Below are 17,993 nucleotides of genomic sequence, written 5' to 3' on the forward strand. Positions count from 1 at the left end.
ATTTAACATTGATCATCAATTGTAGTCGCAAGATCACATATCAAATTTCATTAATTTAAGTCATTGCGTTTATATTCATGCGAAAGTACATACAGACCGATGGTCAACTCTTTGACAGAATTTGGTTTAAAATTTGACAAGAATTTGTTTTAGATTCTAAAACTTAGAACTAAATTTCATTTGCCTAAGTTGTTACGCTTTGAATTATCGTTTCACACATATGCAAAAGTACAGACGGTCAGCTCTTTAACAGATTTAGTTTCCAATTTATTTTCGATGTTAAGCCTGTGTACCAAATTTTATCTATCTTGCTCATTGCGTCTCTTCACTTGTACTTGGACAGTCGGACAGACAGACTTAGTTCAAAATGTGATAGAAATCTTCGAGTTTTTCGACAACTACAATACTTTCTCTTTGTATATGATAAAGTAAAAAACAAAAAGTTCCATAAAGAATCAAACAAAAATACTCTCCCAGCTCATGCAATCTTCAGGATGAATCTGAAATACTAAGCATCACTGAAACAAAAATTCCGAAAATCTCCGACGATCAGTTTGATTATGGAATTTTTTTTTCAAATCCAATATTTATCATATGAAGAAGAGGCTAGTACAGACTGTGCTAGTCATTGAAGTAGAAGTCATGTGATCAATTTTTTTGTAAAAATTAAGTCATCATCCTATAATTATTATTTACTTTCTATAGGCTCCATAAATGACCATTCTATAGACTACCATTTTTTCACCATAAATGTTTTTGCAGTTAAACGTATTACATTATAATATATTATTCTTCTGTGAATAAAACACTTTATTGCATCCTTTTCATTTTTTTTATCCATTTCTTTTAACATTTTTTTAAGTATTCCATATCTGTCACCGATTTACATATCTAAAAATCTTATACTAAAATAATGCATTTTTGAATATAGTTGATTTTTCCAAGAATAGTAATTAGAATAGTCATTAGAATAAGTAATTCTATGATTTTAAATTAAAGGTTGATTCACAGAAGAGAATTCAGTTGACTTCTTCTGGTTAAAATAACTGCATACGGACGATGTTCCTGGTGATGAAATAATTCATCACCGGAATTAATTTTTTTCTTTATTTCACCAGGATTAAATTTTTATTTTTTTATTTTCTCCGATGCGAAGTACACAAGACGACACATCGTAATCGTCTAATCAAATGACCCTGTGAGTTATCTGAAACTTCATATTTTAGTCCTCTCTGAAGTTAAAAAAAAACTTATCGGGAATTATGTCCGTCTGTTTTCGAAAATGGAAATTCAAACATGGAACGAATTAGAGAACAAGTCAAAATTTCGTATTTGATCTTTACACCAAAAATGTAGTATTGTATCGAGTTTTGAGTAAATTTGAATAAGGGAAGTCATTGTGTCTGCTTATCCTATCACGTGCATGCGAACACGGTAACTTAAAAAAGGCTAGATGTATGAAATTTGGTAAAAAGTTTTATAAAACTTAAAGATCTGCATAGAATTTTGGACCAATTGATAGGTCAACAGTTGATTGCCAGTTTATGTGTCGATTCCTGAGTGTTCAAACGAAATTGTTCAGCGATGCAATAACCTAGATATATGAAATTTGGTATGTAGTTTTGGCACTAAAACTGTAGTCATATGTCGCATTTAGGATTTATTCAATTAATGCCCTAAAGTCGTGTTTATATTACTATAAAGTAATTAAAATATCAATTGAATTTTTTGACATATTTAATAATTGCACTCATCGAATTTGCGAATAATTGCACTCAAATCGAATATGTATACTGCAATGAGGACAATTAGAGTAAGAAAACAATAAAAAAAGAGCCAAGTGATTATTAATTTGTATATGAATTTTGCGATATTGCAGTTTTCCATTTGAACTCTATTGCTGGAATCCAAAATCATAGAAAGGACGAGGATGCAAATGACAGAATTGTATCAGATATGAACTACGAATATATCGGATTTTTAAAACATACTTTTGTGTTAAGGCGATGTAACTTTCACCCTTTTAAAATTTTATTTTAATTTTCATGCTATAGGATTAAGAGATTTATTGTGAATTTAATAAGAATAAAATTGGTATTGCTGTTACTAATTATACATAAGCAAATGAACATGAAAGAATGAAGGATACTTTTTTAGCAATATAAAACGAGAAATTCAATAAAAACAGACAGCTGATAAGTTTCACTTTATTCACTTTTATATTCCTCCTGAAGCTGATTAACTTCAGGATGATTATAAAAGTGAATAAATTTGAAAGGAAAGATGTCCACATTCGTGTCACAAGAAATAGGAATGATCAAAAAATCGGTTATTCAGTATCGGCTTTGAAGGACACTACTTCTGGTATTTGTATTCCAAATTTCTAAAATGAAGATATTTATAAATTTGGTTCAGTCCAAAGCATGGGTTCTTATTGCTGCGACGAAAAAGGTAAATTTTTATTTACTTCAATCGTTGTGATAATTGGTTGACTACTATTTCACTTAGAATCAATGTTATAATTTCTTTGAGCTATAATATTTTAATTTGCATATTTCTGGAAAAGTGTAAAATCATACTTCAAGCGGCAGAAAAGATAGTAATTCTAAATCAATAAAATATCTGTATAAAAATATAAAACAATATTCATTTTATTCCTTTATAAATAAAGATTTCCAATTTCAAAAACAGAATTTTGTAACAATCTTTCTATGTCATTAATAAATATAGCAGTTTTTATCGGTCTTATTTTAAATCTTTACGTCAAGCGAAATCGAAAGTATTTAATATTTTCGACTGTGTTGAATACACTTATTTCCGATCACTTTGACAGAATTTTTTTTGATCATTTTAATGTACAGCACACTTTTCTATTTCCAAAACCGATTGCAATTTTTCATAAGAAGAATAGTTAAAGATTAACAAATATTTTTTAAAAAGTTAATACTTAGAATAGACTTTGTATGAAGCAAATCCAAAACCGAACCTAGCAATCTGAAACAGAAATTCGCCTTAAAATTGAAATATTTTGCTATTATTCTGCTTTTTTATATATAACACATGTGAATTTTGGGAAAAATTAGAATCTACTGGGAATATATAGCAAAGGGTTGGAACTCTCTTTCAAAAACTAAAAAATGTACAAAAGTTTTAGACGGAAAAGGAAAATTGACCCATCGCTATATCGATACATTTCAAAATTACTACAGAATTATAATTCGTAGCAACAAAGGTAACACATAAGATATGAAAAGTGCAGTCACTTTTGCATTGCCAGTATATATATATTTGCATTGGTGTAAATATTAACAAAGAAAGGCTTTGGGCTAATCATCCAAGAAAAAGTGGTAGAACCCCAAAATATATATTAGACATAATAAAGCCTATTTTTAGAAAAATGTACAATCAACAATTGCTGTATAATTGCCTGCAGAGAAAAACGCAAAATACAAATGAATATTTTATTGACATATTGATGAAAACTGAAACAGCATTTTGTACAATTACACTCAATGCAGTTAGGATCAATTATACCTGTGCTTTAGTTTAATTAGGGTTATAAAGTTGTATTAGCAGTTTTAAACAGTTTAAAGTTGAGAAAATAAATATTAAGTGGATTGTCATTAATTAAAAATGATCTTATTAATTATTCCAAAAGACATTTTCTTCCAAAAGCAAAAATTCAACAGAGCATTTCTTTACTCAACCAAATAAGAAAAACTTTCAAAATAAGAAAAAGGCAGGTAAGATTTATCTTTGTGGAAAATTTTAAACTCCAGTGACAATAGAAACCATGATTTCAATTAAAGGTAATCTTTAACAACAATATTCTCAAAGCTTTATTTTTCATAAATATCTGTTACCGTTAACACGATAATTCAAAACCTAATTGAGAGAACTGTCTGTAAGTTATAAGTTTCAAATAATGTGGCCTATGAAGGGTGGCTAAAGTTTTGCAATTGGTGAAATCCTTTTTTATTTATAGCCGTTTATATCAAAATTCAGATGTTAATTAATGGAAAAAGGCAAATTTACATGCATTTATCCGCCTAATCTATTTGATTTTCAAAATTTTTCTTATATTTTCGGTTATTTAATAGATTATTTTCGCTTATAACTATATGCAAAAGAAATTACGGTTGCGGCATTCAATTTGGAGCAGAGTGTTAACTGTTTTACTGCAAATTTACTACCCTTGCTTCCCAAAAAATATTATATTTATGAAAAACTTTTTCGTCATTTTAATGCTTATTAATGTATTTAAAAAAATAAAAAGTTAATAATGTATTTAAAAATAAAAAAAAGTTAATAATGCACTTAAAAATAAAAAAAATTTAATAATGCATTTAAAAATAATAATAAGTCATTAAAAAAACAGTTTTTCAAATATTTTGTTTCAGACGTAGTCAGTCACAGTAAACCATAAGATTTATGCTTAAATTTTACATAAAAATTAATAAATATGCATGACATGCACAACTAGTCAGTGATCATTAAATCTTAGAAAGAAATACTATAAAATATAAATGATTTGTTAAAAATCACAATCCAGTAACATTAGTATTTTTTTCTTCAAAAAGAAATCTTGTTAACATTCTACTCGTTTTATACCACAGATTAAATATAATTATTTTTTGTTAAGGAAGGAAATTTCACTTTACATAAAAATCATCTAATTAGGAAATTATTCATTTGCGATTTTATAACGGTAGTTAAAATTCATGCATGATGATGAGTAGATTGATAGAAACAATTAGAAATAATATCCAATCCTTCAACAAGTAGGCGTGTCAAGCCGTTACGATTTCAAAGTGAGAATTTTTTAGTCTTTTGTAAATATTTCGAAAATTAACACAGATATGCACACAATTTTTTAGGATTCCAGTGTTTCAGCATTCCAACTTTGCTGTCATGTAAAAATTGTACAATGTTACTATTCAGTTTTTTTTTATCATAGCCGTGTTTAAGAATTTGTAAATATTATCGATTATTTTGAATTTATAAACTTATTTCATCCATTTGTGTAATAAAATTATGTTCTTTAAATGAAAACAAAAATTCAGAAATTTATCATAGTTTCTGAGATATCGACAAAAGTTTTTATGACTCATTTAACATTGAAGACGCCATTTTCCAAAACTTTATAACTCTCGAAATTTTCATCAGAAACTTATAAAAAATTTTTGGTGGCTAATTTCATGACAAGCAATTCAATCCGTTGAGCAATATTAATTGGTAGGCATAAAGGGAAAATTTTGAGATACTAATTAATGAAATATGTTAATTGGCCTAGATAATCAATGTGCATATTTAAACAAATCTGCCCCCTTGAGTAATTTCCATCGGCACCAGTTTTACGACGATGCGACAATAAATCACTAGTTACAGAGGTGTTCCATTATTTTTGTTGGCAACTGTACCATTCAACAGTCATGATGTGCATCTATCTTCATTGTTAAAGCACTTTAAGCTTTAGATGAGGAATGCTTATAATCTATATCGCAATCATGGAATGTCTCTAATGAGCGTACGATCCCTATCAGAATGCAGGAGCTTATTCGAAACGAACCAGATGATAAGTTCTAAGGACATTCAATTTCACTTCTGCAGCAACGCTTAGTTCCCAAATAATACTCGTAGGGGGATGGCGAGCTGTGATTTGCCTTTCAAAACCACCCAGATTTGTTAAATAGGGTTTAGATCCAATTATAAGCATGGCATCAGTGTAGTAAAATCTTCTTCATATGAGCTGTGGGATTCAGCAGAGACGTGAATTCTTGGCGTTCTCTTTAATTGGAGAGAATATGTAACTTTATACCTTTCTTTCAGTATACAAAAAAAAAAAAAAAAAAAAAAAGGAACAGCTATGATACTGCGGGTGTTATTGTATGGTCTTGAAAGAAATTATTTTGAACGACTAAATGTCTACTTATGTGCTTGAAAGAGATTTTGATTGTTCAGAGGCATAGGAATAAGATATCTTACAACTCTATGATCACATGCCCTTAATTATAACAAATCTTATAAATCTTGATATGAACTATAGGACATTAAAATGCGAGTCACCAGCTCTACACGCCGGCGTTAATGCGCTAAAACAAAGTCACACAGATATCTGAAGTATTCAGTATCTATATTCTATATACTTACTGTAAAAGTTTTAAGGCCTATAGGATCTTCCAGAACATTTTCAAATGAGACACTCCAACTGACGACTCTTTGGTTCCTCGTGGATTTATCTTTTTGCTTGCTTCTGCCGAACATGCTGATCAAGCGTATTTTGGTTCCTTCAACTAAAAACAAATATGAAAACATTGTAAATATAATCCAGTTTTGAAGTTTGTTGAAAATTTTAACTACTTTCACAAGAAATGTGTAACTGATTCACTATAGGGAGACTATTTTAGTTTGAAATACACGTTCAAAGGATTTTATTCAAATAAGAGGACTCATTTCAGCATAAGGAAGCCAATTTCTATTCCGTGAGATTTCACAGTCACATGATAAGATTAACCACAACGCACATCATCTATTCTTTTTCTGAAAATTATCTAACGCTGTAATGTGATGTCACATCAGTTTTTTCACCTATTGTTGTTGTTTATAATAGCACTTGCCATGGACAAGCTCACTGACGAAGTTAGCGATTTTAAGCCAAGGAAGCATCTCTTGTTTTAGTAGCGCCAACTAGGGCCAAGAGTACGTCTTAGCTACTCACGCATCACATTCGCTTGCACAACCCCTTTTTACAGGGGGCTCATTCACACATCTCACAGATAGAACAGATGAAGAACAACCATGTCCGAACCGAGACTCGAACCCAGGATGCCCAGATCACGGGGAAGCCACACTACCCCTATGCCAGGACACCGGATTTTTCACCTATAACATGCGCAATGAATTTCAGCATTAAAATAAAATAATATATTTGACATTTATCACATGAGCATGGCTTTATTCCACCATGGTCCAATACTGAATGCAAACACATTTTAGTTAGTCTTTATTTTCATTTCACTTACTTGCAAGAATTGAACAAGCATACAAAGTTTAGATTCTTCAAAAATAAGTTAATTTTGGAAAAAATGAGAAAATTATTACTAATTAGTATCAATGGAAGAGAAAGTCATTATTTAATAAATGCATGATACAACAGGCAGAATAATAACAGAGAGAAAAATGGTGATCGTTAAAAGTAGAATTTGATCAGAAAAGTGCTGCTTTCACTATGAAGAATAATAATCACGAAATCCTAACAAGAATAATGGAGTCTCGCATTTAATCTGACTTTTTTTAAAGCAAAATTGGTATTCATTTATTTCCTAAAGAATGTATTAAATGCATTAATAAATGCATTTCTCAAACACTTACGTGTTTGAGTAGCTAGTCTGAGACTACTGAGTAGCTAGTCTGACTGAAGAACAGCAATTGCTCTGGATTATAATTATTTATGGTACCTAAAGTTACAACTTTATAAATAAAGCCAATACAGAGCAGTTTCAATATGAGACATGTCAATTTTGGAAGCAATCGGAGTCCTTTGCCACTGGACAGCAAGTTTGAAAATATTATGAATGAATTGTAAATAATCAGTGCCGAAGTAGAGTTTGAAATGTGTTATATTATTTTTAAGAATTATTCCACTCAAATGTTAAAGGAATACTTGAAAGTGTATAAAATAATTGTATATTTTAACATCGCTGGAAATTTCAACACGAATTAAAGTTCCGTTACTGTAGAGATATTTCTCAGCCGTTTACATCATCCGAAATCGAGACGAGTTAGAGACACGTATGTCAGATTTCTAAAAAAAAATAATAAATGAATATACAAATAAATGTTCCGGTATTATCTTGATTGAGTCGGTTTTGAACAATAATGAAAGTTCCGCTTCTGTGGAAATATTCCATTGTCATTTACGTCATTCAATGAACAGAATGTGCTCCAGTTGTGTAATAATCAACAAAATAAAAAGGAAAAAGAAATGTATACGATATCACGTGTGTACCATAATGGAATAAAAACAGATACATTAAGGTATATGTGATACTTGAGAAGATTGGAGCATTATTGAGTTTTCCGCTCCTTTGTAGCAATCCTTACTATTAACTTACGTCATCCAAAGTCGAAAAGAGAAGACTGGCATGACGAATATATTCAATTTCTTTCTTTCTCTTGTTTAGAAAAGGTAAAGGGTGGGTCTCTAGCTTTTGTTTTCTTTAGCATTTTATTGATAAAGAAAGCAATTCAAATTAAATAAATTCTGTTTCATGCTCTCTTTCAGAGTTAATCATCAAATGTCGTCAAAAAACGGATATTAATTCTCCAGTTTGAAGTTACATGAATGCTAATTTGAGAAGAATTTCACCCTCAACTGGTGCACCATCCATCTTCGAACATTTCTACTGAAAGGTCACCGTGCCCTTGGAAGAGATGTAATAAGCATGTTCAGCATACTATTTATCACATGCTCGCAACATTACATTAACGACACTAAAATTAATCATACTCGTTTTTTACGACTTCATCTGAAGATGTATAGTTGGTTAAACATTTCTGCATTTTTTTGTAATCGAGATCTTCAGGTGCATTTTAAGTGTTCTAGTAACAGAGGATAACTATAACATGCTAGATATAATCTAAACAAAAAGGAATATTTCATAACGGCATTTTTAAATGAGGTGTGTAGCCATGTGATCATAATATTAATAAAAGGAAATTTGATTAACAAATAGAAGATGCATTTTGTTTTATTAGCAGCTCGTAGCTAGTTTTTTACATGCATTCCGCGACGTTCTGAAATGCATAAGAAATGAAGTCAGTCAAATAGAAATCAATCTTAGTATTGGAAGGTAAAAAAAATGAATTACATTTATTTAAAGAACATGAAATTTCGCATGACAAGCTGCTAAAAGTCGCTGATGCAATTTGTACTTATATATATATTGAAAAGGAAGGAAAGCATTTAAAATTAAAGTAATTTTAGAAGGAATATACAAAATGAAAATCATCTACTTTTAAGCAAATTTAGTTATTTTTAGAAGAACGCAATTTTTTCCAAAAAATAAACAAATAAATAAAATAATAATAACTGCAAAAGATAATTCAACAACAATAAAAAAACATTCTTTCTGGTTGCTTTCAAGAAAACGATAAAAAGAGGGAACTAACAAAAAATGATGACAAAATATTTCAAGTTTTGATTTCTAAATAAAAAAAAATAGAACACAGAGTTGAATGAACAGTGAAGAAACATATGGCGACGACCGTATTTATATTGATGGTTACAACATACTGTAAGTGAAAATTTGTGTCATACAATCAGACTTGCTAAATTTGTAATCCTTGAGAAATTTCCGCTTTGACACTCGTGACAAATAAATAGGATATAACATTGAAAATGAAAAATAAACAATATTCTCAAATTCAATATTCAGAAAAAAATTCCCACTTTTAAAGTGCCACTTTAAAACAAGATATAGTTTCCTAAATATTTATGATTAGTAAATTAATCAATGTAACCATTAATTAATTCAATAAAAACTGTATTTAAAAAAAGCAAAAAAAAAAAAAAAATGAAGAATAAACTTAACTAAAAGACAACTGGATTTATAAACTCAACAATTGTCAAAAAAAAAAAAAAAAAAAAAAAGGCTTAGTACTTCCAGCGGATGCTTTGATGACAAACATTCCCATGTTTAAACATACCACTTTCCAACCACAGAGCACTATTCCCTGAAATTTGAAGCTTAGCTGAAAAAGTTTGTGAGTCAAACTTCCAAGAAGCTACCGTGCCAGATTGCACACAGATCATTTGCCTAACTTTTATTTTTGAAAATTTAAATTCCACGAAATTAGTTTTAGTTGATTTGTTAACCGAGTATGATTTGTTTTGTCTCCTTTTAAAATTTTCGAATTTATAGCAAAGGTCTTCTTTCATAGAAAAGAAATAAAAATTTTAATGACAGCATGAAAAGTAAGCTAAATTGAAATTTGTAAGATCGGATTTATAAGAATTAATTAAATATTATCGAGCTTTCTTTTGGTTAACAATTTAGTTTTCGTAAACATTACAAACATCGCAAACAGGAAAGAAAAGTTATATAATTTTATTAAAAGAAACTAATTATAAATTAAGTACGAAACAAATACGATGATTTTTAAAGATAGTACCCATGAAAAATTTCCTCTCAAATATATATATTTTTTTCTTTTGATGTAATCATCATGTTGAACAGTAAATTAGAAATTATTTTCAGCAAAAGTTTAGATTCACTGGTAGTTACGAATTTGGAAATAAATCGAGAATTCTCTTTCAATGTTAAACAATGCGAAATTATGGTCTAAGAAAAAAAAATTTAACGATGGTTGATAAAACTGCGCATATACATCATATTCGATATAAAACAGCAAATTTTTATTCCATATATATTACATTATATTGTAGGTGTTATTCAAGCGAATTTGTTATTTAATGCCTCATTTCCATTATTTATGTATATATGCATGATTCAGTTCGTTAAATTAATTTTATTCTTCGTTTGTTAGAAGCAAAAATTATGTTAAGCTTTATAAAAACGTTATTTATTTATTTTATGATGTTTAATCGAAAGGCGAATTACCAACACAAGATTTAAAACATTTGCCTTTAGCTTTGGAAAACATTTGCCTTTATTTCTTTATAATGATTAAGATTTTTCAGTATTTGTGTTAACGACTTACTTCACGGCAGGCTGTGTTTTTGTGGTATAATCGCTGCTTTGAAACTGAAGATTCATCTTGTATCTGGATCGCGTGGATGCGAAATCAGTTATCTTGAGTCAATCAGCTGAGAGTTAGTGCGTCGTGAAAGTTTGAGAATGGTATGCCATCTAAGGTTTCTTCCTTATGTTTCGATCATGAGCCAAAATTACATTGTTTATGTCAAAAAAGAACTTGCATAGTCACAAAGAAGGGAATCAATTAAATAAACCATATAAATCCAGCTTCTTCATATCAAAATAAAGAAACCAGATCAAATACCATGTTCCATCTGCCTTGAAAAACACTGTTTTTTTTTTTTTTTCTAAAGGGAACCCTTTTCTAAAATCCGATTCCGTTTTGGATAATTCTTTGCCTGATTTCGAACAAATATGCCAAGTGTAATATTGATGCACATAAACAGAACATACTTACTCATTTAAGAGAGAATAAATAGTTTAACAAGAAAAAAGATTGCCAAAGTTTGAGTGGACTGTCCCTCTCATCACACGGCAAGAGTGTTTAGAAACTTCTGATGTCTAAACGTGTTCGAGGTGTGAATAGCAAAGATATTACTTCAATCAGATAATAATGACGTGAAAGAAATCAGATAACAAACGATGTATATATTATCGATGGATATTAAGCTAGCAATTGTAAATGATTTAAGACATTAAAAATTTGAATTACGTAGCATTACATGCTGAGAGTGAAATGATCAAAACTAATAAATAAATATTTTTTTAACGCCCGCTAAATGATGAATTCCGAGTAAAGAAATCGTTTTGACGTCTTAAATGGCTTGTGAAATTTCATGTATCGGTCAATCACGCTATTTTATGTGTAGTAGATAAAATGCTTTCAGTGTTTTCAACTACCTTCACTTGACTAGAAGAATCGAAATTCTAGAAAAGTGAATTACTTAGTTCATCATATCAGACGTACGAGAATTAAAGTGATGATGATGCAAGATTCCAATTTTAGAAAAATGATTAAAGAGAAATCTTATTCGTATCGTAGAGAGAGACATAAGACACTGTTTTAAGAAACCAAAAATTATAAAAGTGTAAAGTGCAAACAAGATTCATAATCACATTTATAATGTATTTTACTGTAATAAATTTTTTTTGTTTCTAATTATATTTATTGTAGCTTTCTACTATCGATTTTACAGATCACATTTTTTAGAGTTTTCTTTTGAACTTCAGATATTTGATAAAAATGTTATTATTAATTCACTAATAAAAGCACTTTTTAATTCACTAATAAAAGCGTTTTTAAAGAATTTTTGTATTTATTATTTTCTAGTTCTAGTTAAATTCTATTATTTTCTGGCTTTAAAAAACCGGCCTAAAACACATAAGACATACTCAGGAAAAAAAAAAAAAATGCGGCCGTATTGGCTTTGCAAAGCCTTACGCAAACCACTATATCAAAATAATCAACTTTCTTTAAGCTTGTATCCATATTATAAACAGTAATATTAAATTTTATCGTGAAAAAAAATACCTTTTATTAATTCTCTAGATTTTTAAGAAATAATATTCTAATTTGTACAAAATCTATTTATTTAATATTTTATTGCAATAGTAAATATTTCCATTTGCTTTAGTAGTATTCCTCCTCTAAGAATAACTTATTTAATTGTTATATTTTTATAAAACTCTTAATTCCTTAACTTTGAAGAATTTCTTAACAAAAATATAAATGTCAAAGCAAAACAGTAAAATCCTGAGATTCTTATTGAAATATTCTATCTAAATTAGATATTTTAATCACTTTTATATTTTGACTTTTAATGAATGTCCGGAATTTCTTCGTTGTGTCTTTTCTTTATAATGTATTGTGTAATGTTGTGTCTTTTCTTCATAATGTATTGTGTAATGTTGTGTCTTTTTCTTTTTCTTTATAATGCTTGATTTTCGATAAGCATATTTATTTCTCACTTTTTACAATACTAATAGAAACGTGTTAAAAACTTTTTATTGTTTTCTATTTTCTTAGTTTTAAATATATTATGAGATCTAAAAATCATTATTTCGGAAACATAATTCTAGATATCATCTTTTCTGTGGAATCAGTTTTTATCTAAATTAATATATTATTTGATAATAAGATCAAACTATCAAAAATTATCAAAAAGGTTCTATTTTCATAGGAATCCAACTAATATACAAAAATCTATGTGACCTCTGGTACAGGAGGAAAAGAATGAAAAATTAATTATTAAATTCCTATATGGAATATGTGAAGTTAAATAAAATCATTTAATTAGAATATTCGAGGCCGTTCCTTTTTTCAAGCTCAGATGACCATAAAAATGAGACAGTGAAAAAAGTAAAAAAAATAAATAAATGAATAAATTTATTACATTAAGTTACACACAAATATGGTTACTTTTCTATATTATCGCCGTGAAGTTTCAGGCATTTGTCATATTGATGGAGCAGTTTATCGATCTGTTTTCCAAAGAACATTCTCGGCGATGTGATGGTGGGTGTCTTAGGTCTTGGTTAGGTGGGTGTCTTTGAAGCTTCTCATTAGTCTGTATTCAAGTTTGTCGCAATAGAAAATCTTGTTTAATGAGTTAATAACATGATTCGAAAGAAATGGAGCATGCTGGAAACTCAAGAACAAGTTGGCCAATCAGCAAGCTAAAACTGCAGTGTTGGAGAGTGTATAAATATTCCTGTTAAATAGTCTTTTCTTAAAATAAAATTCGAAGGACATCCCGAACTTTCTGGAAACCTGAGAATTCCAGGAGCCACGTTAAGGTTCATTTCACATCATTAGTGGTTACATTCTTCGAAGAGGGAATCGAAATCCTGGTTTATCGATGTGGAAAAAGCCTGAATCTTCACGGGAATTATGTTCAAAAGCAGTATATTTGTACATAATTGTTGGCACTAAATTCATTTTGTTTTCTATTATTGTATGTTTTTATGACCCAACGGAGCTTGAGAAAAGAAATCCGTTCCTGGTATTTTGATCAGATAAAGATGTCCCATCTATTTGAAAACGTTGATAATACTTTTCATCAACAGCATGAATATAATCTATTTCTTATTTTGCCGAAAACATTGTTTTGTATTTTTTTATGAAACTTTTTGCTGAATAATAAGATGCAACAACCATTACTTTTGGAAAAAAAATTAAAGATGACCAATAGAATCCTTATATATAATCTTCAGAGTACTTTGCGATTAATTGTTATCCATCTAATTACGTGCTATTTGGGATTGGAGTAAAAGATAAATGAAAACAAAGCATAAAATGGTTCTCTTTTCGAGCTTCCAAAAAATCAGTAAAAAAGTTGTTTCAAAAATATTTCATTAATTCTTACCTAGTTTAATCATTGGTCCTGTTTTCATTGCCAATTGCAAAAATAATTAAAAAAGTAACATGTCCCTAACAATAAAATTAGAGACTGAAATATTCGAGAGATTAGAAGTGAGAATTATTTCAATCATGGCAAGCTAGAATGATTGCCGATTATTTACAGGAAAAAGGTTGTGACTTCAGTTTCGCTGCACTTTCAACTAACGTGGTTTAGAAGGATGCCAGAGCAAAAATGCACTTGGACTAAAATTATTGCGTTTTGGTCAGGCTGACTGCCAGGAGATTTTAAGGATTTCTTGTACAAATATGGGTAGCTTTTCTGAGAAATATTCCCTTCCCACTATTGTATAAATTATGGATTTGCAACTATGAGAAGCAGGTATTTTTCTTGCAACTATGCTAAAAATTATAAAAACCTATATAATCTGATATTTGTAAACAATGAAATGAAAATTTAGTTAACCCTTTAAAGGGCCATTTTTTTCTAGTCATATTATGTTAAAATATTTTTAGGCTTGAAATTAGAATAAGAAAAGGGATTCATTTAGCTTATTAGATAAATTTAATTTGATTACTTAATAAATTTGGTTAATTAATTAATTTGGTTAATTAATAAATTTGGTTAATTAATAATTAAGTAACAAATCAAGACACATCATTTTGTGGGAGATAAAGAACTGAAGCATCTAAGTTTCTGTCTTTCTAAAAAATTTGTCAGAACTGATGCCAACTTACATAATTTCATACAAAGATTGATAAATTTGGTGAGAAGATACTTCCCACGGCCCTAAAAAAGGTTAAAGCAATTATTCATGCACTGTTACGAAAATTTTTCATTATTGTTTTCCCTCTGTTTACCTGATATACAGCAAAATATTTTAAAATATGGTCGCGGTCGCGTTCCCAAGAGGAATCATATAGTTAGATTTTAGGATAATGGCACATGGATGGAGCCTCCTCTCTCTGATTTTTCAGAATTAGTAAACTGATTTGAAAGGTTCAATATATTTTTTCAGATAAGTATATTGAAATAAATTCTGTTTGCTTTATAATTAATCAATTCTTCATTTTTTGCTTTATAAATAATCATTCTTCTTTTTTTTTCTTACTGAAGTGTAAGTACAGGGGTCAGAAAAACGTCTTCACAACGAACTTGGGGCGTCAAATTTTTTTAACGACCCGAAAGCCCTGGCGAAATCGGAATTAATAAAGTTTAATAAGAAATTATTTTAAGAAACGTTTATATCAGTATCCTAAAATGTAAAAAAAAATATTATTTAGTTTTTAGTCTTTAATTTTTATTTAATTATCACTAACATTGTAGAAAAATACGATCATTTTTTTCTCAGATTCATTACTAGTTGTACTAATCATATGGAATCAAAATATGAGATTAAATGATAATTATATACTGAAAATATTAAAATGGTGTATTATTACCGAAAACACAAAAGTGTACAAAATCTAAAATACTATTTTTGCCAGTACGAAACTTTACAAGCAAATTAAACGAGAATGTATAAAAATTATGTAGATATTATCGAAAGAATGGCCTGGATGAAGGGCAGCATATTTCAAAGTCGGGCTAGCATTTTGGTTTTTTATTTATTTAATGAATAATTCCTCTTTTCACAAGACGAAATTATAATGTAGAAACCATTGCAAATGATACGAAGCTGAAACACATTATATGCTTCTTTCATAATACAAAACCACATTTACCGACTGATGTAAACGTCACTGAATAAATATGCATTCTTTATGCAGATAGCTAGGCAAAGGAGTGAATCCTCTGCCACGCCTTCAAAGATGCTTGTGGTTGCAAATAGAAATTGGAAATATCATTTGGTGAGTAGAAATAATCGTCTGCTTGCGGGCACTACCCCTGCGGTGCAAGTTGCAGTAAAGTTAAAGAAAAAATCTGGACTGGAATTTCCTGGAATATCTTAATTGATTGAGCATTCGACTGGTAAGGTGGTCAAAGCACCTTGGAGAGGAATTTAATTTCCTCACACGTTTTCATTGCTGTTGAATAAATCTCAACCAACTCTATCTGTTGATCGAAAGTTACCTCATTTCGGATTCGTGAAACAGAGCCGATCTTAGAGTTTGCAAAGTCTGATCGGAATTTTTCTCGGCGGGGTTTGCTGTGATTTATTTCGTTGCATAATTAATTAAGAATGAGATACTTGCAATGCGGATACTTTTTCTGCTTGAGAGAAGCTGTATGAGGTTCTTGTGTCACCAAATTTGTTTAAACAATCTTAATTTAAAGTTTACATAAATAAATGAAATGTGGCTTCAACATTCAAAATAACTTAGAGTTTGACCCAGTAGGCGTTCTCGAGTTAAACGGACTTCAAATACCGAATAAACTATATTTAGTTCAATATGTTCTACACAAAGAAGTTTGAAATGATATACAATTAAATAATTTCGTAAAAAATAAAAATACTGTAAGATCTTAATATGCAAGAGCCCACTGAGATTTCTATAGAAGCTGTATTTAAAATAAATTGTTCAAATAAGAAGAAAAATAATTGAAATAATAGAAATTATGAATTTTCAGCTTTCAAAATATTATATTCAAATATAAATATCATTTTTTAGTTAATCTTTCTAGATTTTCTTCAATGGGAAACTCTGGGAGAACGATGGATTTTCATAGGATATTTGCAATGAGCACTAAGATGATGGTTCAGAGTTCGGGTTTGAACGAATCTTTATCAGTTAGAACTCAAGTTAACAGTACATGAAAAGTCATTAGACATCACAAAAAGTTACCTCACTTCGGGTTCGTGTAAAACACGTTCCTACGTATTTTAGAGTTGTTCGAGGAGCCTTATGAAATTGAACAATTTCGATATAAATATGAAGCGTTATTGAACAAAATACTGACTGCTGATGATGAAACTATTTTACTCAAATTTATGAAATTATCTGAATTACATTTGATAATTCTAGACTCGAACTAACGCAAAGCTGTACCGCGTGGCCTTTACTTATGAGATAAGCTCCAATTTCCAATGATTATAGTGTCATTTATGAAATCTGTAAATGATTGAGTGCCCTAAGAAAATAGTTGTGTTTCGAGAAGGCTGATTTCGTGAACTTTTTCTGTCTTCCCAGTGGTATAGAGAAAGTGTAAGCCTGTTTCTTATTTTCATTGCTAAATCTGCTTTCTACTTTTGCAGTATCCCATATTAAATATGAAAAAAAAATCAAAAGCCCTCATTTCGCCTTGAACTAGTAATTAAGAGTAATGCCAACCAAATATAACCTATCTTTGGATTAGCTACAACTTATTGGAGTTCGAGAATGGAATATTTTAATTTGAACAATTTACACTGAAAGAGCAATAAGAAAACTCACTCTGCAACTACCACACCTTGAAATTGCTTAATTTGGTTTTCAGGATTTCTGACAAGATTGAATGAGAAGCGAGTTTTCGTACTCCGATATAACTTCTATGTTTAGCTATGAAAAATCCTATGAAACACTGAGTCTCTATCTTGAATCATCAATACAAGTAGTATAGCTAGCAATATTAAATACGAAATAATAATACCTGCTTTAAATGAAGCATAGTCAGTATTATTTGTTTTAAAAATGAAACTGCTTAACGAATTTTGCTTATCACTTATTAATCAAAACAATCAATGTAATAGTAGTTCACTTTATAGCTTCAACTTATTAAAATAATGCCCATGTTTGATTGGAATTATACTTTAATTTGAATAAAATAACATAGAAATATCGGAAAACTCATTAATTATATATTGAGAAATTTTCGTAATTAAGTCTGTAAAAATCATAATTCTTAAGTTTTCATAATTCTTAATTCTTCATTTTTCATTCTTAGTTTTTCATTTTCATTTTAATTTTATCCGTTATTTTCACGGAGAAATAAGCCA

The 17,993-nt window shown here is 29.4% G+C and overlaps 1 protein-coding gene across 2 annotated transcripts in view; it reads right to left on the reverse strand.

Moving 5' to 3' along the window:
* Nucleotides 1–17,993, reverse strand: part of LOC129960277 (regulator of G-protein signaling 13-like) — a 38,960-nt gene that overhangs the window by 11,831 nt on the left and 9,136 nt on the right. For both annotated transcript variants that reach the window (XM_056073577.1, XM_056073578.1), the window contains exon 2: nucleotides 6,151–6,293. In XM_056073577.1, the coding sequence (XP_055929552.1) occupies nucleotides 6,151–6,264 (114 nt within the window). In that variant the 5' untranslated portion in view covers nucleotides 6,265–6,293. The remainder of the gene's footprint in view (nucleotides 1–6,150; nucleotides 6,294–17,993) is intronic.

The sequence above is a fragment of the Argiope bruennichi genome, chromosome X2 (assembly GCF_947563725.1).
Source record: "Argiope bruennichi chromosome X2, qqArgBrue1.1, whole genome shotgun sequence".
Classification (NCBI taxonomy): Eukaryota; Metazoa; Arthropoda; class Arachnida; order Araneae; family Araneidae; genus Argiope; species Argiope bruennichi.